Consider the following 24,022-nt stretch of genomic DNA (forward strand, 5'->3'; position numbering starts at 1 on the left):
GATTTTAAATTGGCAAACCAGACCAAGTCCCTGCCTTCAACCAATTTACAACTGAGTAAGACCCTCTGGCAGGTACAAGAATGACCCTAGATGTGAATTGAAATCTACATATAGCCAATATTGTTATGTAGTGAGATTCATACATACATTGTAATGTTCCTTTGTTTACTTGCCTTAATCTGAGCTCCAGGTATACCCTAGGAGAGCTCCAGTGGGCCTCCTTCTCCACCAGTCTTCCTAATCCCCACCCCCTGTGGCACTTCTAGAAGACAGCTTCTACCCCTCTTCTGGCTCTTCCCTGATCCACTTATCAGTCTTCTCCCTCAGATAAAAAAAGCATGTGCCCCTTTGCCTCTTGTTTTCATAATGCTTCCAAAGCGGTCTATGGCTCCTGGACTGGTTGTCCTCTGAGAAGATATCATGGAATTCCTCACTCCTGGTGTTATTTGCATTTTAAGTATGTCTTACCATTCAGTCATCCATTCATTTTGCTTTGTTTTGCCTTTGCTTTCCCACAACGCTGGCTGTGTAACCTTGGGGCGGGGGTGGGATGGGGGGGGGGAGGGTCACAGCACTTCCGACATTCTCAGAAAAGTTATGAACACCAAGTAGAAAACTGAACATGTGACATGTTGCTTCAAGATGAGAGACGGCGTCCCACCCGCCCCCCCACCCCCCACCCCCACCCCCACCCCCACCCCCACCCATCTTTCACTCCAGAACTGCAAAACGTAGTCTCTAAAGAACTGACGCAAATCCTGGCAGTTCAGGGGGGCATACGATTGGGGAGCAGGGGAGAGGATTTAAGTACACTCTGTTCCCATCCCCCCCACTCCCCTCACCCACCTCGTGCAGCCCCCAAGTCAGTCCTGGCTTTGGGTCTCCTGCCCCCCCCTCCCTCCCCCCCGCATTTGGACTCGGGTTCCTATCCATCAGCCCCTCCAGGCACTTCATTTTCCTACTCCAGGAGGCTTCTGCTCCCACATCTCTGTATGGTGACCTCATCCCTTTGTCTGTGCCTCTGCATCTGCGGCTCCTCTGTGCCCCCCACCTGGCGCTCCCTCCCTCCTCTCACCAGCCGCTGCGGGTGTGGCTGGGGGGGGGCACAGGGACTGCGGCGGGGGGGGGGGGCGCTGGGCGTGGCGCAGACCGCGCACCGGCAGGGGGATGCTCTACCCGCGGGCTCCCCTAGTGCCACCCAGAGGCAGCGACCTTGAGCCTGCAGCCCCACCCCGCCCCCCATCCTGTCTCTCATTTCCTCTGCCCGGAGCACTGGGGAGTTCGGATTTATTTTAACGAACCTCCACGAACTCTTGTGCGGGAGCTAATTGCCTCTTCCAGCGGCGTGGAGAACAAAGGCCCCGGCCACGCCGCGGGCCCCTCGGTGGAGGAAGAGCAGCCAGGGGCCGTGCGTGGGGCTCCCTCCCATGGCCCTTCACTAATCAGCTGGCCGGCCTGCACCTAGAGACCCAGGTCCTGTCAACGTTCTGCAGAGACCAAAGCCCAGGCTAAGTCTGTTTCTGTCAGCAGGAGCAGACCTTTGAAGACTAAAGCAGAATACCTTGCCCGGAAGGAGAGCCTAGGAGAGAGAGAGGCGTGGGGGGAGGGGGGAGGAGAGAAAGTGGAGAAAATTTTAGGCCAGAGGCTCCATTTGGAAACTAATATCCCTTCCTAACTATTATGAAATTGTTCCAGGGCTTCTTTATTTGAATAGCACATTGCCCACAATGAAATGCTGTCTCCAAAGACAGCCGCACACTCGTGCCTTTCTCCACACTGGGCCTTGAGGAGGACCGTATACGAGGCAAGTGGGAGGAAGCTGTAGGATTGTAGAGGTGGAGCCAAATTTACACTTGGTGTGAGATTTCCTCCTAGTCTGGAAACTGCATGGCACCGGCGCTGTTTTGTTCATTCATTCCGCAATATGAATGAACATAGAGCACTCACCATGTCACAGGCTGCAAATGACTTCGGATCCACTAGAGAAAGGAGAGAGCTAGGGTGCTGATGATTGTGCAGTGATCTGGAATCAGGCAGGAGCAGTAAGAGAAAACAAGTACATTTGCTAATGGTGCGTTGTAGCATGCTGATGGGAGTTAGATTTATTTCTATTATCTGATCTCTTTTTCTTACTTAATTCGGTTGAAACCAATTGTAGGAAAGGATAACATTGATTTCCATATTTTATTTATTTTTAGCAGTCTTCCTGTCCCTTCTTCAACTAGAGCAGTTGATTTCATTCAGATTTTACACATAGACTGGCAACAGGGCTTTAAAAATTGTTAAGTAAGGAATTCTTAGAATTCTCTGTCATCATGGAGGCTTTGGGAAAAGCATAGGACTTATTTATTTATTTTGGCTGAGCAATTAATGATGTGATACTGAATTTGGAGAAGGTTGGAATCTAAAGGATGGTAGTGTTTGCTCTTCTGGGATGGGTCATTTGTCTGTTCATAAGAACAAATGAAATGGGGCTGGGGACATGGCCTAGTGGCAAGAGTGCTTGCCTCATATACATGAAGCTCTGGGTTCAATTCCCCAGCACCACATATATAGAAAACGGCCAGAAGTGGCACTGTGGCTCAAGTGGCAGAGTGCTAGCCTTGAGCAAAAAGAAGCCAGGGACAGTGCTCAGGCCCTGAGTCAAATCCCCAGGACTGGCAAAAAAAAAAAAAAAAAACTGAAGGAAGACAGCCTGAACTGCACAGGGGCTGGGAATATGGCCTAGTGGCAAGAGTACTTGACTCCTATACATGAAACCCTGGGTTCGATTCCCCAGCATCACAAATAGAAAATGGCCAGAAGTGGTGCTGTGCCTCAAGTGGCAGAGTGCTAGCCTTGAGCAAAAAGAAGCCAGGGACAGTGCTCAGGCCCCGAGTCCAAGGCCCAGGACTGGCAAAAAAAAAAGAAAAAAGAAAAAAAATGTATTCATGGCCTTACATATGAAATTGTAACCCCTCTGTACATCACTTTGACAATAAATTAATTTTTAAAAAAGTATCTTAACCACAAGGATGATCAATTTGAGAAAAGCACATTCTCTTTATGCATTGGAGGAGGGTAGAAAAAGAGAAGAAGGATTCATATAAAAACTGATGCTAGTAGGTAAATGACAATAGAGGCCACCGTCTATGGAGGAAATCTTATCCATCTGGGTTCTAGGATTGGATCAAGAATAACTTGTTTGATGCTTTCTTTTCTACATAAATAAGAAATTAGAACATATATCCATTTTTACACAATTATAACTTGATAATTCCAGTGTTCGAGCCTTAAATCTTCTGAGCCTTAAATCTTCTGGACAACTCTGTTAATGTACAAACAAAAACTGACAAACAAGAAAAACCCAAGGCTCAGAGAAGTAAAGTAGGTTGCAGTCAGGTTGGGATGTGTGAAATCTACAGCCCTGGCCTCCTGATTACTAATCCAGAGCTTTGACTTCTTACCTGATGGTCCTTATTCCTGGAATCACCCCAGTTAGTTAAAGAGTTAAAGAGACACTTCCATAATTATCTCTTTAGTTAGGGAGTTATTCAAAAGGAACAGGTATGATTTTTTCCACAACAGGTGTATTTCCTATGAGTGATGTGGCCAGTACATTTCATACATCAGTGTGCCTAATGTTTGTTAAAATGTAGATCCTGGTGCCCTAGTCCTAGGATGGGTGGACAGTCTGCACCTGCCCTTGTTGGTACAGATGCTTTCCTGATCCCCATCATAAGCAGCAAGGCTGCAGCCAGCATTTTTCCTCCCTGATTTTTATTTCTCACTGATTCAACAGCCCTGGGGATTTAAGAACCTTTTTGTGTGGTTACAGTTGCTAGGTCACTGTGCCCCCTTGGCTAATTCAGATGCCTTTCACTGCCTCTTCCTCAGCTAGACTTGAGATTGTTAGAAATAGTCTCTAGAGGCAAGTGTCTTGAGCTAGAGGGTGTGATCTTTTGTCTAGTGACTTAGCACCATTTAACTTGGTTCTACAAACTTTTCACACATAAGTGATTTGCTCAACTGTAATGGCTAAAAAAAGTCTTTTTTTCTAGTGCTCGTGTCCTCAGCTATAGCTCATTTCTTTCCTTCTGGGCATGCAGCTGATAAACTGTTAGCTCACAGGCCCTGCCCTTACACTGCAGTTAAGTGAATATTTGTGCCTTTTCTCACCACTCAATGCTGTTTGCACTTCTTCTGTCCATGTGCTTGTGTGTGTGACCTGAGCTGAGAAGGGCTAGAAGATAACAGGGCAAAGGCTCTTTTAAGGCAGCCAAGCTTCATTGTAACCCATTTCTCTGAAGCTTTTCTGCCTTGGAAGTGACTCTGCCATGGCTCTTAAAGTTGCCCTGAAAGCTCCGCTTCTGTCTTTCATATTATACCCTATTATCAGGAAAGAAGCAGAATGGAATCCATTCTTCAGGCATCTTTGCAAGTGTTCATACGTGAAAAGTGGTAGATTTTGGGCTCACGAGTCTGGCTGTTGATACAGCCAAATTCTATTTTTTCCCATTGAATACACTCTTCCTAAGTGTTGTTTTCCCCATATAAAAATAACAGTGCCTTTCTTATACATTATAATTATATTAGTACTAATGTCATATGAGATTTTCCCATACAAAATCCTTAACTTGGTGCCTAGCCCGACGTGATCACCAAATGTGATACTCTATTATACTCCTATAATAAGAATAACTATTAATAATAGTAATAGTAAGACAGTTCTCCTTCCCTCAAAGAGCATTAGGGAAATAAGTATAATAATACAATAGTTATGACACAGAGGGAAATACAACTAAGTATGCAGAGGTTGGCAAACTATGGCTTGCAAACTATAAAAGGTTTTACAGTTTTAAGTGGCTTCAAAGAAAATCAAAAGAATAATAATATTTTATTGCACCTGAAAATTGTGTGACCATTTGACTGCTCATTATTGAACTTTTTTGTCAAAGTAATGTACAGAGGAGTTAAAGTTACATATGTAAAGCAATGAGTACATTTCTTGTCAAACTTGTTACTTCCTCCTTCATTTTTTCCTACCTTTACCCCTCAGTTTCTCCCCCACCCCCACTGAGATGTACAGTTTACAGCATGTCTTGTAAGTATTGCTGTTGCATGACCATGCTCTTTCACTACGTGTTGTCTATAGCTTGTTTCCCTCTACTGTGACAGAGTTGATTATTTGAGACAGAGATTATATGGCCAAAAATGTTAACACTTGGGTCCTTTGAAAAAGAATGTGGCTCACCCCCGGGGTACCTCACTGAGACAAAGGAAGAAAATGCATGAAGGAGCTGGGGAATAGAACAAGCCATGAAGAATGTATAGAACTTCAGCAGACACACAAGATACAGATGTTTGAGAAAGTCTACATTGTCTGTGAGCTCACAGATCCTGGCTAGTGTGGAATGTGTGAATAGTATGTGTTTTCATTTGGTTGAAGTTCAGGGCACACTCAGAAGAGAAGGGGGAGGAAGGATTGAGGCCATTCTAGAACTTCTCACATCCCAAAGCAATTCATATCATCATGGCTTCATACCCAATGGGAATATGAGAGAGGAAACACTATGTATGATAAACTACACTTCTATTTTGACTTATTCTGATAAGAGTTGAAGGTAGGTCAAATAAATGATCAAAGAAGATCAATACTAAGCTTCGCCAGTTGAATATTATAGTGTTAATTTTTTTGGTGTCTTTGACAATCTTAAACCTTAATATATGGCAAAAATGTTCCAAGGTAGAATTTTGCTATTTGGTAAAAGGAGAATCTTTGGTTCTCTCTGATGCCACTACTGTCACTTTGATTCAGAACTCCTGCTGTGTGTTTCTGGGGGGCTTCTGTATTGTGACATAGTTGAAACCATTTGAAGTCACTATTGAAGCCATTTAGCAGAGGCTGCAGGGCTATCCTTTTCTCTTTGTTAAAACTCAGTGGTCTTTGCTATGACTCTGTGGGGTGGGGGAGGGTGGTTGTGCATTCAGGTACTGGCACTTGAATGCAGGGCCTAGGCACTGTCCCTTAGTTCTTTTCACTTAAGCTTAGCATTCTACCACGTAGAATGGTAAAGCACTACTTCCAACTTTTTGGTGGCTAAGTGGGGATAAGAGTCTCATGGATTCTACTACCTTGATTGGCTTTGAACTGTGATCCTCAGATCTCAGACTCCCCAGTAGCTAGGATTATGGGTGTGAGCCACTGGCCTGATAAGACTTTTAACTGTGAGCTTGGCTTGCGGGGAAAATAAGGAACTATTATAGATAGTAATACTTATGTTGCCTCAGCCATGGTAAGGGATAGTTATGAGGTCCTTTAAAATCTTTCATTCCTCCCCTTGGGTCTAGTTCTGAGCTGAAACAGGAGTAGGAGGAATCATTAGTTTCTGATGAGTGACTCAGAATTGTGGAGAGAGAGATGACCTCATCCTTACTTCCTGGGCCTCAGGAGAGTCTCCATGCTTTCTGCATGGGATGACACATCTGTAAAACTCGTCAGTGACTAGAGTGTCCCTGTACTTGACAGTCTTGATGCCTGTATTTCTTTGCATCCTGTAACATTTTCTATGAGAAGTTATTTGCATATTCTACCACTGTCTATACATCAGGAAGAAAGGAAATTAACTTTCATTGATCTCAAGGCCTTAGATGGTATCTTCTAGTTTGACCTATTCAGCCTGATATACTCAATACCTATATTATTGTAATATCTTTGGTAAACAGATTCATACAAATGAATTCAAAGGTCATACATTTTTCTTGCACAGTCTCATAAACAGAGAAGAAGGAATTTCTGCACGGCTTCAAATGGATGCCACAGTGAATAGTCACTACACGGGTGATACATTCCTCCAAGAATCAAGGACATATGTGGTAAAAATGTCTTGGTATTATTTGAGGAACATATTTGAGGAACATAATCAGCTGGTATGACATCCATAAAATAATTCTGGATGGATTTTCCTATCTGCCTTACTACAATTGTGACAGAACAAAAAACTGGTTCAAGGAAAAGCTAATATTCAATTCAGAAACATGGGCTGTATTTAAGACTCAGGAAAAAAAAATCATAAAAACTACACTTTACCAACTACTAAACTTTTTCCTCCTCTAGACCTTCCCCTCCTTCTCTTCCCCTCTTCCTTTTTCTTCTGCTACAGTACTGGAGTTTGAAGTCAGGGCCTAATATTAGCTTAGCTTGATTGCTTACTTGGTGTCCTTCAACTTGAGGCATGCCCCCAGCCCTGCTTTTTGCTAGTTATTTTGGAGACAGAATCTCACAGACTTTTCTGTACTGACTAGCCTTGCCCCACAATGCTCTGGTTCTCAGCCTCTTGAGGAGCTAGGATTATTGATTCTTCTCTTCTGATAAGAATGCACACGGATGACTTTAGTTTATATTTTCTCATTTAATTAAATAGCCATACTTCCTGACTTGAGGTCCCCTTTCTTCCTTTCCTCCCAGTATTGCTTCCTCTGATGTCTGATCATTTCTTTCTTCTGCTTTCAGAATTAATAGGAAATCTGGGTTCAGGGCTGTTTTTCCCATCTTCCTTTCCCAGGGAAAATGAGTCATCACTGAGTGATGAGGTCATGATGCCACAGCCTCCGCTTTGAAAATCAATTTCTTCTTTCCTATTGCAAAGAGATCTTGAAAAGGGAAGGTAAAATAGAGGTGATAACACTGACTCCTACTCCTTTAGACACTTTGATCTCTGAATCAGCCCAGCACTAGCAGGCACTAGCAGTGACCAAGTCCTGCTCTGAAATAGTCCTCCTCTCTGCTCATTTTACACCTTGTCTGGGAACTGGAGGGGGGATATTTACAGAAAGTCAATGTGCGCTGCCCTCATTTGGCTCCTTGGCTTCCTTACTGCCTAGACTCTTTCTACCTCACAGGGTTCCTGCGTATGTACTTTGTTTCATATCTCAGCTTGGCCACTTACTAGTCAACGGATTTTAAGCAAGCTACTTAATATTCTTCTGCCTTACTCTTGTCTCTGTAAAATAATAGTACCTATTACATAGTGCTATTGTTAAAATTAAATTACTCTATAAAATGCATTTAGTAGATATGTATGATATGTATTATGAAGTGCTAAGAAGACGGTTTGATATATAGTGCTACTTAGTTTTCAATTTGCTTTTGGTATCATATTCCCCAAGGATGTGGTGGTATTTTACAACCTTTGCCTTCAGAATGCTTGTGTAGGGGTTCAAATATTAGTTTTTTAAGAGTGCATAGCCTTGCTGTATCCCTCCATAGAATTGTGAAACACAGAAAAACATAAACTATTTATCAAATCATTCACCTATTCCCTCATCTCCAGACACTAGCAATTTTTACAATGTCCTTTGTATTATCATTCTTCAGGCATTTCACAAACACTATTTTCTTTCATCTTCAAGAAAAAGCTGCAAAATAGGTAGTTGTATTCTAACATGTGGGATGAAGAAACTGAATTCTGAGGATATTAAGTCATTTGCTTCTGGTTATATATTTAAGTAGTGGCTGAGCCTAGATTCAAACTTAAATTTTTTTGAATTCAGAGACCATGTGATCACCAAGTGTCAGTGACTGATAACTCAGAGAGAAACAAATTCTAGCAACAAAGATGGTGGCTAGAAAAGAAAGATAACAAACTTAGTTTACAGATTTTTCTAAAGTCTTGTGTATTTGCTCTGAAATGATGCTGTTTTGGGGGATTTGAAATTCATTTAAAATGGCAGTCTATTCTTTGCATCTAAAATCCTACCCTACCTACCACCACCTTCTCATCCTCACAAGGAAACATTCAGTTCTTTGTCTACATGTGAAATAATACAATGACCTATTGCCTATAATCAGAGAGAAGCATTTGTGCTTTTACTCTTTGTAGATTTCTTATCTATGGTTCTAAAAGGACAATTACTTACCTTATAATGAATATAGGTATACACATTGAGGCATGCATATAATTATGATGGTAGTTAACAGCTATCCTGTAAAATCATTCTACTAGCTACCTTAAATATATAAACACACTTTAAAAATTAGTATGTGCAGTCTGAGCATTGTGTAGCTCATGCCAGTAATCTAGTATCTTCAGGAAAGAGATTGGGAAGAACGCAGTTTGAAGCTAGCCTGGGCAAAAAGTTAGTGAACTTTCATCTCAACAAATAAGCTAGGCATAGTAGTTCATACCTGTAAGCCTAGCTACATGGCTAGCATGGATACAAATATCACCAGGAGAAAAGAAAACAATGTAAAGCACGAAGGGCTGGTAGCATGGCCCAATTGGTAGAGTGCCTGCCTCACAAGTATGAGGTCTTGGGTTCAAACCTCAGTACCACACACATATACACACATACAAAAAAGAGTAAAAGAGAAAAATTAGAATGTTTGCTGTGCAAATCACTTAGCATCTCCTTCAAAACATGATTTTTCCCTCTAATCTCACCTACATAGACTCTGAAACTGCTCCTTTCAGAAGATCTGAAATACAGAATAATTCTGTCCATCAAAAAACACTTCCAACAGTCTTGGGGCTGTTAGGGTTATACTATTTATTCAGTGACACTTCCTGAATGTTTAGTGTTGATTTCTTAGCTTGTGTATTAGATTTAAAGTGTAATAGATGAAAAATATAGGTTTCTACTAGTTATGGGCTTTCCATCTCCATTTCTTCCTTCTGTAAAGTTTGTTTTCTTTTATATGTTCAGTCTACTTCATTGTTCAATGTATGAAGTACTAATGAAAATTAATTATACTTAATTTTCTTAAGTTAAAAGTACTTCATAATATGTCATATACAAACTCAAGTCATTTTGATTTTTTTTGCAAATGGAATTCCCAGTTCTTTCCATCTCCCACCAAGCAGACTTTATAATAAGGCATTCTCTGATGACAGATAATATTTACTCTCAGTATATATCAGGTGTGTGACATTGAGGTAACAAATATCCAATGGGATATATTGGAGAGAGCTGGAAATCTAAAATTATAATAAGCTATTATCCTCAGGAACAAATCTCTTAAACTAGTCCCCATTAATACCACACTTAGAACTTTTACTATCTTGGAGTGTGTTTAGACATATAGAGAAGCTCTCATAATTTGTACAGGCAATGGTTTTACTGGCTATATGTCGGGCTATGCCTCCACGTACCCCCTGGGGAGATGCAAGCCTCTAATTGTGGGGGACACTCGGCTTTGCATGCTGCTCCCACCGGCGGGAGGGCAGAGTGTGTCCCAATCGGGCTAAGCTGAGCTGGGATAGGGCTGCCGAAATCCCCGCGCATCCCCAGGCCCCCTTACCCCTTTAAGAGACCACACTCGACAGGAAGATTCCGGGGGAGCCGTGTGATGCTCTACCGGCTTCCAAAGGGTTTTATTCAAGGGAGGGGTTTATATAACAGTAATGGCGGCAGGAAGAGGCGGGACTAACTGGGTATTAACAATTGGCTAATGAACTTTCCATCACGGGGATGTCACGGAACTTCCTCTATGGGTGGAGACCACAGCCCCCCAAGGACCGGGCCTCTGGGGTCTCCGGCGCCATTACAACACACATGCTCTCTGCGGAGAGGCGGGGGCTGGTTTAGCTTCTCTTCTGGCAGAACCGGAAGGAGGTGGGACCAGCCAGTGGCCAGCCGCCCCAGGTCTTAAAGGAATAGCCATCCCCTACAACTGTATAAGGAATATAGTTGGATCCATGCAATACATAAATAAAATAGTAGCTACATGAAATTTTATTTTATGTGGTGAAGGGGTCATGTATTTTGAAAATGGGTTATATCACCTTGCTGATACACCATGTAGAGATCTGAGAAACAAAAAGAGAAGATAATGAATTAGTTGGTGAATATCAGCTGGTAAGAGTACATATGACTGATTTAGCCTTGCAAACAAATGTGTAGACACACCTACCTTCCTAAGGATAGAAGAGAATTGAATACTGTGGCACATTTTAGACAGATTCTATTTATCACTTTGAAGATAGAGCTAAGTACCAATGAAAAGTGAAGGAATGGCTTCTCCTCTCCCTGGAAGAGAATGCCAGCAGAGGGAGGAATGAGGTATTTATATTATGGACATGACTTGACTTAGTTCCTTGATGATGTAGAAATTACTCTGACAGGATAATGACGATGACAGTGATGATGCTGAAGAAATGAGTAGTAGTTACCCATTTCTGAGTATATCAACTGTGTCAGGAAATGTGCTAAGAAGTTTATGTACAAAGACATCCAATGGGATAGTCCCGTTCTTACAGATAAGGAAACGGAAGTTCCCTTGCCTAAGGTCAAAACCAGGCAAATAACATGGCAGAACTGAGTTTCAAACTTACAAATGTCTAACCCTCACAGTTCATACTCTTAAACTCTAAGGAAAACTGGCTTTCTTTCTCTTATTTTACAAAGCGCTGGACAAGGACTAGGACTGAGGGTAGATTGTACTATTTAGAATCTGGACAATACCAGTTCCCTTTTCTGTTTTCACAGCTGCACAAATTATATGTATCAAGTCCTTATTGATTCAGAACATAGTTTCTAAAGGGGGAAGGGCTTAAACAACAAAGAGATTGATCAATATCACTGTGTTGTATGGGAGGCAATATAAAATAATTGCTATGAATATTCATTGCATTGTGTTTTGTAATATGGATGTCTAATAACCTGTTGTTGTGTGTCCAACACCAGACATTTTGGAGTGCCTTACTTGGGAAGAAGTACATTTTATGCCAACCACCATGGGCTGAAGATTTCTCTTCCAGCTGCTTATCTTTGACCACTTCTCTAGTACCTGAAGATGTAGTTTGCTTGTAGGGCCTCTTAACTGGGAAAGATTCACTTGTAGTGGTGGCCCAGGGGCTGTCTTCTGATAGGCTGTTTATCCATAGTTTCACAAATATCTTGGTTCTTTTCACAGTCTCTCTTCATGGATATTTGATATCAGTATTTCAGTGGCCTGATGGGATGCCCTTCCCTTTTGTTTCCAGTTCAGTGGCAGTTTCAGGTGTAGTGACCTCTGAGAGCAGCGTTTAACGTCTTCCTCACCTCTCCCTCCTTTTCTCCTTTGAGCATGTTACTTCTAGAGGTCGTCAACAGAAGCTTCTGTAGCAGGCTGTGTTCATCAGGGAGCCTGTGCTCATTGTTCTGGAGTGGAGTCTCTTTCTTGCCAGGCTGACTCTCCCTAGGTATTTGCTTGAGTGTTAGTGACTTTGATCCTTGATTCAGCTAAGCAACTTACATGTATGTCTGATACAGCCAAAAGATTTCCAGAAGAGTTTAATCGTATTCGGCCAGTAGGTTCCCTGGAAGATGATCCATACAAATCTGTACCTTATCTTCCCAATTCTGACTTGAGGAAAGGGTCTTCCTGTCTAGCCAACAGGCTAGTCTGTTCAAGGCTTTGTAGAGAAATTTCCACATTGTCAACAGAGGGGAAGACAGATTCTTTAATAATCTTTTTGAATATTTTCACTAATAAAGCAGTGATATTAGAAAACTATGTAAATCATGTCAAACTATGGCTAAAATGAACATGAGTCAATTGTCTTTATCATAGACATAGATTTTTCTTTGTTATTTTTAAATACTTGCCTTATTTTTATCATTAGTACTATTAATGGCAGTTCTATAGTTAAGTTAGTTCTCTCATTGCTGGACTCATGATTTTTATTTCTTTTTTATTTTTATTTTGGCCAGTCCTGGGCCTTGGACTCAGGGCCTAAGCACTGTCCCTGGCTTCTTCCCGCTCAAGGCTAGCACTCTGCCACTTGAGCCACAGCGCCGCTTCTGGCCGTTTTCTGTATATGTGGTGCTGGGGAATCGAACCTAGGGCCTCGTGTATCTGAGGCAGGCACTCTTGCCACTAGGCTATATCCCCAGCCCCCATGATTTTTATTTCTATAGCTAGAGAAGTTACCTGCCTTAGGAAATTCATCAGTAGGACATGAAAGATTTTAACAAAAAATTGGCAAAATGCAATCTCAACTTTTTCTCTCATTGTCCTTATGAAGTGGTACTATTTGAACTGTTGCAGTTTTGGATTCATCAAACAGTTATTAATGGATGACTGACATGAATCAGGTACCATACAGCAGTAACTATAGTCAAGGTCTTTCTCACATGTGCAATTTCATTTCTTAGGAGATAATCATTATAATGTATGCTTTGCCTTTTTGATGTCTTTGCATAACAAATAGGATTACAGTTAATTATACAAAACAAACAATAACTATTGAATGGAACCTAAATTACACCCCAAGTAGTGTTTTATACTGCTTTAAAAAAACTGATTATTTTTAAAATGAGATGTATACGTTAAGTTAATAATTTGTGAAAAGAGACCAGAGCCCCATCTATTGATTACTTGCTATTTTTCCAAAAGCTGAGATTACTCTTACAGTTTCCAACACAGAACATTCAGTTCTCTTATATAGTCAATCAATGGCCTTTTCTTAACCACTTGTTATGAGTCTGGAGCTGTAGAATAAGTTGTATGAAGAGTAAAGAATGTTCGTCACTATCAAGTTTTGTTAGGATTTTCAACATTCCTTTCTATATCTCACATTCCTTGGCGTATTGCTCAGAAATTATGTTTGGGCTCTCACCCATCCAGAAACTAAGAAAGGAATTTTTACTGGACTGTAAACTAGTTTGACCAAGTCATAATAATTGTTGGCAAAGGCATAACAATTCCATTGCTTTTATCCATCTACTGCTCTTCATCCCTTCATAATCTTTGTAAGATCTGCAAATCAGGATTAATGTTGACTAACCATGTATGTCACAGATATGGTTGCTCCTCTTTTAAATAATGCTTTTGGAATCTGCACAGAACCAAGTAGATATTTTACCCATAGAACTAGAGGAAGATTTTCTATCTCCTCTTTTTTTTTTATTTTTAACTTATAAGGACATTTCACTATATTTCTGATCATTGACTAGATCTGAAAAAAGTACAGATGCCCCCATTGTAAACTAGTTAAATACCTATGTAGTTTCTCCAAAGTCTATTAACAAAGTATTGGTGATGCCCCAAAATAGAGTAAAAATTAGTTATGTGAATTTCATTTGAATAAATTAGAAATAAAAGTAAAATAAGCCATAATGGGATCATACTTGATTTCACACAATCCATTAATGTTTTATTCAGGCTCTATAAGATTTTGATATGCACAAAACTATTTAAAGAAACAATTGATTAGTATTTATATATTGTATCCTTAGATTTTTCTAGTAAAAAAATAACTTTTAACCAATCAAATTGATTCTACTTTACTAAAGATATTCTTTAAAAGAAGAATTGGCTATAAAATGATTTTAGAATACTTAGAAATCAGTCCTGTTAAAGAGAAACTTTGAAGAATTATAATAGTACTATTTATAGCTGGCAGAAGTAGATATTTGGCCAAGTTTTTCCTTGCTTAGAAGGTTAAATAATTCAGAAAAGTTGAATACACTGAGGTGTCCCAGAAGAATGGGAGATTTGAGGGGTTTTTTTTTAGTTCTGAAAATTTGGTATTCATGGAACTTCTTATACCTTTTCTTGTGTGTGTTTGTAGTGCTTAACATAGATATTAAATCTGCTATAAATTGCTACAAGGGATTTTAGGTCACTAATACAATAAAAATGGATATGGAAGATAGATCTACTTGGAGAAGAGTTCTGAGTTCAAATACAAGCTGGGTAACTAGCTTACTTACTTCATGAATATATAAGATGGTTATTTAATTTCATCAAGCTTTTCATTTTATAAGCTGACAACATTGTGCTGAAGGCACTGAGTGATTGTGTGTATCTCTTGTTTCTCTGAGTTCAAATGTACTTTGTCTTATGTAAGTTTTTCTATTTCTAGTTAAGAAAAATTCTAAGTGGCTTAGTACCTAGACAATTACATTTTAGCAGCTAGTTCGGGGCAATGTTGGTTTTCTACCATTTTCCTCTCTCAAAAAAGTAGATTATATGCATTCCTATACTACTGAAAATTTTATAAGAAAATAAAAATCAGCAAGAGCAATAGAAAAGATGACTATGATCAGAGTCCATGATATGCATGTATGGAATATTCAGTGCCACTCTTTTACACAATTGATACACACTAATCACAAAAGAAACACTGTCTAGTTACATTAGTACTGCACAAAGAGTTTTATCAGAAAGTAAAATAAACTTTAAGCCATATTAATAGAATCCATTGAAAGTATAAAAGTAAGACACATCCAATCAAGCAATGTCTAGTTTAAAATTTTCATACTTCTTTCTTTTCCTCTCCTTCCTGTTTTCTCCTTCCCTTTTCCTTTCTTTTCTGTCATTTCCCCCTTTTATTTAAAGTATCTTTGCAGTATGGGTTGTCTTTTCTCCAACCAGCTTCTAATATCTCTAATGTCTTCAGGATCTCTTCTGATATACAGGTTCAAACATGTAATTCTAATTACTTAGGAGATGGAGATCAGGGAATCATATTTGAGAACTACTACCCCTCCTATCCCCCTGGACAAAAAACTTCATAAGACTCCATTTTTGTGAACTACAAGTGGTTGGTAGTGGCATGGGTTTGTCATGTCAATGACATAAAAGAAGCACAAAAAGGAGAATCACTGTCTTGGACAATCTGAGAACAAGGTAAAAAAGAACAAATGCAAAAATGATCTGGCAGAGTGGCTCAAGTGGAAGAGTGCCAGCTTTGCAAGTTCAAGGTCCTCAATTCAAACCCCATACTGAAGAAAAAAAAAGGAAAGAAAACAATAAACATCTTCAGAATTTCTAATGATGCTAAGAAGTAGGCAGTTGTGCCAAGACACCCTGTATGTCTGTGGGTGTACTGAGAGCATCTCTTTGAATGTATCTACCTGTGTGGGCACCTGCCTGTCTCTTATGGCATGACTTCAATTCACTTTCTCTCTCCTGACTCCAGTCTCTCTGTCTTCCCCACTTCTTAGTCCTTGCTTTCCTTATTCTCTTTGACTATTGACTTGAGACTGATCCCACAATTTAGGAAAATGAGTCTAACCTGAATCTTTGTAGATAGTCATTTTAACACAGATGCTATGCACAAGCTATGAGGAAGAGGGAGACAAAAAAATGGAGGTGAGGGTTGGGAAGAAGCTATAGCTTCTTTCTTCATATCCAATAGACCCCCAACTTTGTTATTCTAATATAGTCCAGAGTTTCTTTTTGCCAGTTCTGGGGCTTGAACTCAGGGCCTGAGCACTGTCCCTGGCTTCTTTTTGCTCAAGGCTAGGACTCTACCACTTGAGCCACAGTGCCATTTTTTCTATATATGTGGTGCTAAGGAATCAAACTCAGGGCTTCATGTATACAAGACAAGCATTCTGCCATTAGGCCATATTCCCAGTCCCATAGAGTCCAGCTTTTAAAACGTTCTAGGCCCTATATATTGTGTCCTTAAAAGGGAAACAAGAAGGACTTTAAAACAGTAGCTTTCTTGACCTAGTAGATATTCTTTTATGTAATCTGTCCCCTCTGAAACAATCAGTTTGCTCACTTTGACAAAGACCAGTATTTGTATAAAAGAACAACTTGGCATTAGTACCCAAGTGCAGATGCCCTATCATGTAAGACAGTATCCCATTCAGAAAACTCAAGACTGAGTAAAATAAATAACATCTTGGCTCTCTGCTCCATTCACAACTGTTCATTTTACAGGGTTGTGATTCAATCTCTGATCAGAGTGTTCCTGGCAGGGACAGCTGCTCCTGTGCCCCAGATTGTGCTGTGTGCATCCCAGTAGGAGTCATCCAGAGAGGCAGGATAGTGGGAAGGTGGTAGTGCATCAGAGAGAGAAGCAGTTTGCAGCATGGCACTGGGAGGAGGGGGCAGGATGGGCCTCCCTCTTTGCTCATAACCACTCGTTCCTTCTTTGTAGGAATACACACATGGCTAACGTTGGGGGGGGCTCTTTTGAATTTTACTTTTTACTTTCACATGAACCTTGTATTTTAAAAAATCTGGTGTCCTCTGGCATGCTGATGGAACTAAGCAATGACAGCTCTGTGTGCTTGTCCAAAGAATGTCAAACAAGACTGACTAATGATTGGCAGGATCTGGGTCACTGGGGCAGAGCTGGTTTGACAGGTGGAAAACATACTGTATGTTGGCTGCTGTACCTTACTTTCTAAACTGGAATGAAGGCCAAGGTCAAGGCCAAGGCCAGAGAGGATCAAGCACAAAAGGCAATGCACAGTAAACACACACATCCACACATGCATGCATGCTCACACAAGCAGACACAAACGTGTGCACACATGCAATCATCAGTTTAATAATCTTTAGAGAGAAGGTTTTGAGGGAAAATACTGTTTGTTAATATCTAGAACATAAAATCAAAATCAAGATCATAAAATCAAACACAAGCTAAAGGAATGCTAAGGAAAAATGATGACTCAGTAACCAGGATGGCACAGTGATGAACAATGGAGCTGTGTAGAATTCTGTATACTTTCCTTTACATGCTTTCCCATGACTATGCCTTTATTTCCACATCTTCTGATTGATTTCCAAGTGGGAAAAAAAGGCTATTTGTAGCATGCAAAAGCCTATAAATATGGTCAACAGGTAAAACTTTGTAATGATAAGACAAAACTAGGTTGGGGTTTAAATTGCTTTGGGAATAAGAACTTGTGACTTAGCAAAATGCTTTATTATTTTGAGGAAACAGTTCTCAGTTTCAAAAAGCTCTAATGACTATTTTATGTATTCAAATTTTGAAAGTGGGATCTGTTTATTACTGACATTTGATCACACATTGAAGAAAGTTAGGTATCATCTTGTGACCAGCATTCTGAGTTGTCATAGTCTTTACAAATCTCTCAGACCCTTGGAATTTATTCATATTTTTACATAAAATTCAGATAGGATTTGCTGTATACACCTTTACCATACATCTTTCTTGAAACTATTAATTTCTTTGTCAAGCTTGAAACCATGTGTGATTTCATGTGAAGTAGACTCTTGCATACTGAGTTTTAGTTACTTAATTAATTTTTATGGTAAGCCAGTATTCAGGTCCTGGACATTGTCCCTTAGCTTCTTATTTTTACTCAAGAAGGTGTTCTACCATTTGAGCCACACCTCAAATTCTGTCTGTTCTTAGTTACTAATTGGTAAAAGTCTTATGGACTTTCCTGTCCTGGCTGGCTTCAAATCTCAATCCTCAGACCTCAGCCTTCTGAGTAGTTAGGATTACAGGTATGGCCACAGGTGCCTGGTTTGCATAATGCTTTCAAAATATAAAATTTTACAAAATTTTAGAAATCCTGCAAACTCAATCATTTTTTCAAAGCTCTTTGATTAAAATCAAAAGAGTGAATGTGATTTGAACTGTCAACAAATCTGACTAGGTTGCTTAAAGCGCTGTGGAGCCCAAACTCTCAACTACAGTGCCTGGTGCATTAATAAATTACATAGCTGGCCAATGCTAGGCTTTGTAGACCACCCCTTGAGCTTCCCTTTTCTTGTCTTTTTATTTTTCTCCATTAAGGTTGAAAAAAATGATGAGGACCAAAAGATTGAACAAGATGGCATCAAACCGGAAGACAAAGCTCACAAGGCCGCCACCAAAATCCAGGCTAGCTTCCGTGGACACATAACAAGGAAAAAGCTCAAAGGCGAGAAGAAGGGCGATGCTGCCGAGGCCGAAGCAAACGAGAAGAAGGAAGACACCCCCGTGGCCGATGGCGTGGAGAAGAAGGAGGGAGAAGGCACAGCTACCACTGATGGGGCCCCGGCCACTGGCCCCAAACCTGATGACACCGGCAAGGCAGGAGACACTGCTTCCGAGGAGAAGAAGGCCGAAGACGCCGCCCCCGATGCTGCTCCGGAGCAGGTGGCCCTGCAGGCTGCTGCGCCGTCCGAGGAGAAGGCTGGCTCTGCCGACACAGAAAGTGCCACTAAAGCTTCCACTGATAACTCGCCGTCCTCCAAGGCCGAAGATGCCCCAGCCAAGGAGGAGCCAAAACAAGCCGATGTGCCTGCTGCTGCCACCACCCCTGCTGCAGAGGAAGCTGCTGCCAAGTCTCCAACGGAGACCGCAGAGAGCAGCCAAGCCGAAGAGAAGCTAGGTGAGCACCTTGGGTGAGGGGGAGAACCATCCATGGGCAGGGGGGACTGGTCAGAAGGCAAAGAGGAGAGACCAAATGGGACCTAAACAGGCATCAGGACCATTGAGGATGAGCGAGGAGTCTGGAAGCATGTATTCTGGAAACCAAGGGGAGATGTGAGGAATTCTCTGACCATCTCCAAGACTGGGAGAAAATGCAGCAAAGGTCTGTGTAGCAGGCAGCCAGTAAGACAGAGGTCTACAATTGTCTTAAAAAATTATTGTAAAGGTGATGACAGTTACATAAGTCAGGTATTGAGTAGATCTCTTTTTCAACATTTTCTCCCAGTTTCCCCCCACCCCCACCCCCCCAAGTTGTACAGTTCATTTCTAACATGGTGTCTAGTGAGTATAATTGCTGAATTGGTTCACCCTTTGTCCCACTATTTCTGTTATCTCTGTGCTTCCCTTTCTCCTCCCCAAGTCAGATAAACTTACAGAAAAAAACATAGCAAACAAAAAAGAAACAGCAAAACATAAAAAAACACCCTCTTGTTTCCATTTCTTGGAGTTCATTTTGATAAGCATCAATTTATAGGCTCATATGCACATAGCTATTGAGCCCTAGTCAAACTAGATAACCCCAGTTAGGAGAAAATATCATGGGTGCTGATAGACTTAGTTGACTACACAATTTACTGACACTACATGTATTTTCTAGATGGCAATTAAGTCATGTGATTATTTGGCTCTGGAAAAATTTGGTACATATCTAGACAACACTTTATTGATTCAGAATATCCATGTGTGAATTGATAGTCAAAAATATTTTTTAAAAAACTCATAATCTTAGAGCACCTTTCTCTCTCCCACAATATGTTTCTGGGCATTCTACCCATTATCAACTGGTGAGTCATGTGTGTTTGTGTGTGCATGCTCAGAAAATGCTAATAGTGATACTAATTGGGGTTAAAAATAATTAGCAAAATAAGTGTTGATGTTGGCAAAAACAAAAGGAAACCTTCCAAATACATAAATTATCATTTTATTACTGAAGACTCCAGTCCTTCCATACACCCATAAATAATTGATAGTTGAGTACACAAAGGTACTGGGTTCTCCAGTTTAGAGCTGGAACTTGAAGGTTGGAATATTTCCACTTTTATTGTCCAAAGATCTAATGCAATATTAGAAAAGAACATCCCCAGAGCAAAACAAGACTAATAGATCCTCACTCCTGAAACCAGATCTGTCCCTCATCCTGACAACACAATGGTGAAATAGGCCAGCAATCTCCAAAGTCTTTAGTCAGATATGACCCATGAATCCTTCTCTGTTGTCAGACTTGCCTTTGCTATAACAAATACTTGAGAGAAACATATGAGAGGAAACAATTCTTTTTTGGAACATGGTTTCAGAGGCTTGAGTCATTAACTCAAGAGTTGGGTGACTCCATTGGTGTAGGTCTTTGGGGCCAAGAATGATATGACAGAGTGAAGTTGCTTACTTCATAGGGGCCAGGGCAGACTGAGATAGAGGAAGAGAGAGGAAGGTGGGGGAATTAAGGTTAAAATATATTCTTGAAATACCCCCACAGACCCACTTTCTCCAAGTAGTTCATACCCCCCAAAGTTATACCACAGTAGAACTATATGTATTATAGTAATATATTCAACTTTTGAATCAACCAGTGGATTAAATCATTGATTAGGTCAAGCCCTCATGATTTAACCACCTCTGAAAATGCCTTCTCAGAAACACCCAGACTTGTGCTCAGTGTTTCGCTAATCTTCTAAGCATCTCCCGATCTAGTAAAGCTGACAGTGTAGACAAACCAGCACACTTTCCAGCTCCAAAGATCCTTGAAGATTAAGGTGCCTCCATGCCAACTTAACAGATTGGGCTTGCCTCCCTAGAACCTTGTGGATTTATTTGGAAACATGACCCAAAGTTCAAATACAGATTAGGCTACAGTGCACCCTTAGGAGAGGATTTATTCCATTAGATTGAGCTGGGAAATGTTTTGGCATCTGACCATAAGATTGAGGAAATAATCATTGCATTTTTTTCTTGATGATCATTTTTCAAAATTCAGTACTATAGGATGGAAGATGATTGTTATAATAATTAACACCTAATAGGTCTGCCTTTTTCACCTGTCAGGATCTACATTAATAATAATTATTATTAGCATGTTTTCATATTCTAGTTCCAAATAAATCATGCTTCTTTCTACCAATCACTTATTTAAAATATTTATTCTAATAACAAACCTGCCCCAGGGACCTGACCATGAGGTCAAGAAGGTGAAAAGGTTTCCCCCAAGAGAAGGTAATGTATGTGATAAAGAATGGGGTGTTGTTGCTTTTCATTTGTTTGACAGAACTAACCTTTTCTTTCTGTTTAAGGTTTGAGTATCAGATAAGATGTCTGAAAAATCACTTTTCATGGCAAAAACTCTTCTAACATAGCATTCTATAAGTCTTGGGCAGCATGCTTTAAAAAAATATAAATATTTGATTTTGCTCAGACTATATATTTTAAACTGTGATTCCTAAGGTTTTTAAGTATAGCCACAAAGACATGATATGGTTTTAGGTATGTACTTGTAATTTGGATTAATGAAAAGGACTTGGTGTGTGTGTGTGTGTGTGTGTGTGTGTGTGTGTGTGTGTGTGTGTGTGTGTATTCCTTTTTGCTATTTTTTCAAGTTATCATCATTCTGAATAAACTATTTTAGGTGGTGAGTGCTCAATAAATGTTAAAACAATGAAAATTCTGACCACATTTAACTTATAGATAATAGATTTTTCCACCCATTCACATATTTCTCTTCCAATTTGCAAATTCTGTTCATTTACTTGATTAAAAATGTATCTTGTTACTTAAAGTAAATTGAGATAGTATTCTTCCCTAAATTTTACAAATTCCAACTAAAAGAAGTTTCACCAAATGAGATTGCATAATGTGCATCAAAGTGTAATTGAAAGTATAGACAAAAATCCAACTTGAAGGTAATCAATCACCAAAAAGAGTTTATTTTACATTATCTCTTAGCTTTGGGTAGATATTGTCCTCTTGGTTAAATTCTGAAATGCTGCCTCTAGTCTCTCTCGACTGAGTTATCTGTTATCCTTGCTTGCTGAATGTGACAAGCACAAATTACTCGGTTGTGATGAATCTTGTGAAATCCCAGAAACTAAAGCTGACAAGGAAATCTATCACATCATATCAGGCCCCAATTCCCAGAGTTCTGTATCACATTTCTTCTACCTCCTATTGGTTTTCATTCTAACCCAGGTTAATATAGTAATATTTTTGATAGGGTTGTACTCTTTGGTAATGGATGAAACCATGGTTGATTTAGGATTCAATGGCTTGCCTAGAGGGACAAAAAGAAAGACAAACTAAGAAGATGCAGTAGAAAGAAGTGAGGGCAAAATAAAGTAAAAGAAAGAGGCTTGAAAATGATTTCTGTCAGTAAGAACCTCAAGATGATTTGTCAATTATAAGTCAGTTATTTCTAAACTGCTTTTCAGAGTTATGATTTTGTTGTGATTATGAGTGCCATTTGCAGTGAGACCTTTAATAGTACTTCTTAAAAAAATCCTCCACTATATTTTTCTTTTTCTGTTTTATCATTCTGCCTATTGGGCACTCACTGTGTCTATAACAGAGATTACAGTGTGCTTCTGATTACATTTCATTTCGATGGAGAGGAATGTTTAAAGTATCTGTAGGACACTACACTCTATCCACAAGGAAAGAATTTCAAGCTCTGTTATGTGATTGGAGACTCCTGAGCAGTGCACTCACTGGTTCTGGGTGAAGGAGTTTGCTCATTAGGGGACTCCACAAACCTGCTGGAGCTCTATTCCATGACAGATTATTAATAAGGCAACCCAACTAAGTGTCTATCAAACAGTGGAATTGACTGGGTGGCTGGTACAGTGTACCTCACAGGTCAGTAGGAAGTATCACTGGGTTATCCTAGATGGTCTCTATTGTAACCTTGAGTGCATTTAGTTATCCTAGTCTCATTACAGCTTTCATATTGGAATAATCAGTAATGATCTAGGAAGAAGAAAAGTTCCCACATGCCACTGTATTTTATCTTTTCTTTTTTCCCTCTCTTCCTTTCTTCTGTTCTTACATCCTTTCAAATCCTATTTATAATAACATTCTTCAATGAGGTCACAAAGATAAGGAAGACATGATCCTTTCTGCTGAGGGAGCTCTCCTTTAGCAGTAGAGATGTGATGAACTTCAAGGCGTGGCGTCTAAAATGATCACATGCCCAATCTCAAAATTGAACTCTTCAATGTGTCTATAAGCCAATATCCTTTGGAACAAAATACAACTGAGATTGTTTCAAGTGGCCAAACACATTTTGACTCATTCTACAAGTTAATTTTTATAAAATGTATACTTCATACATAAGTTGTTGACAAAAAGAATAAAAAATGTGTAAGAAAGTGGAACACCAAGAATGCATCTCCAGATTTAGAGAAATTACTTACATTCCTCAGGACTTTTTTTCCCGAGTCCCAAGGGAACCATCCACTTTTTAGCTCTCCAAAAGACAGATCTGCTTTCACCAAACTGTGTTTTAGATGTGAGATTTCCGAAGGATATTTACTCTTGTTTGGCAGGGTGCCTCATAAGTGGGTTTTGATTTGAAATGTGGTTTCAACCACTTCCCAAATTTATATACAACTCATAAAGAGTGAAAATTTGAGTTGTGAAAGTCCATAAATGCTGTTTATAAAACATGGCACCCCATCAGATCCTCAGCAGTAGGCTGCTTAAATACCGTTGATTATTAAGCTTTTATGTAGCACTTCATATTGCTAGAGTAATCATTTTTATTGGCTTTTCCTGACAACAATCCAGTTCCATTTGGTAATATTTTCCTGTTTTTTACTTTCTGATGGTAAAGCAAATGGATTTTCTGCCCACAGACACATTTATTGACGAACAGGAGTCAAATT

At 39.9% G+C, this 24,022-nt stretch overlaps 1 protein-coding gene across 1 annotated transcript in view; it reads left to right on the forward strand.

Moving 5' to 3' along the window:
- Gap43 (growth associated protein 43) overlaps positions 1–24,022 on the forward strand; it is a 97,769-nt gene that overhangs the window by 36,416 nt on the left and 37,331 nt on the right. The window contains exon 2 of the mRNA XM_048345987.1: positions 18,474–19,053. Within this exon, the coding sequence (XP_048201944.1) occupies positions 18,474–19,053 (580 nt within the window). The remainder of the gene's footprint in view (positions 1–18,473; positions 19,054–24,022) is intronic.

This window comes from Perognathus longimembris, chromosome 5 (assembly GCF_023159225.1).
Source record: "Perognathus longimembris pacificus isolate PPM17 chromosome 5, ASM2315922v1, whole genome shotgun sequence".
NCBI lineage: Eukaryota > Metazoa > Chordata > Mammalia > Rodentia > Heteromyidae > Perognathus > Perognathus longimembris.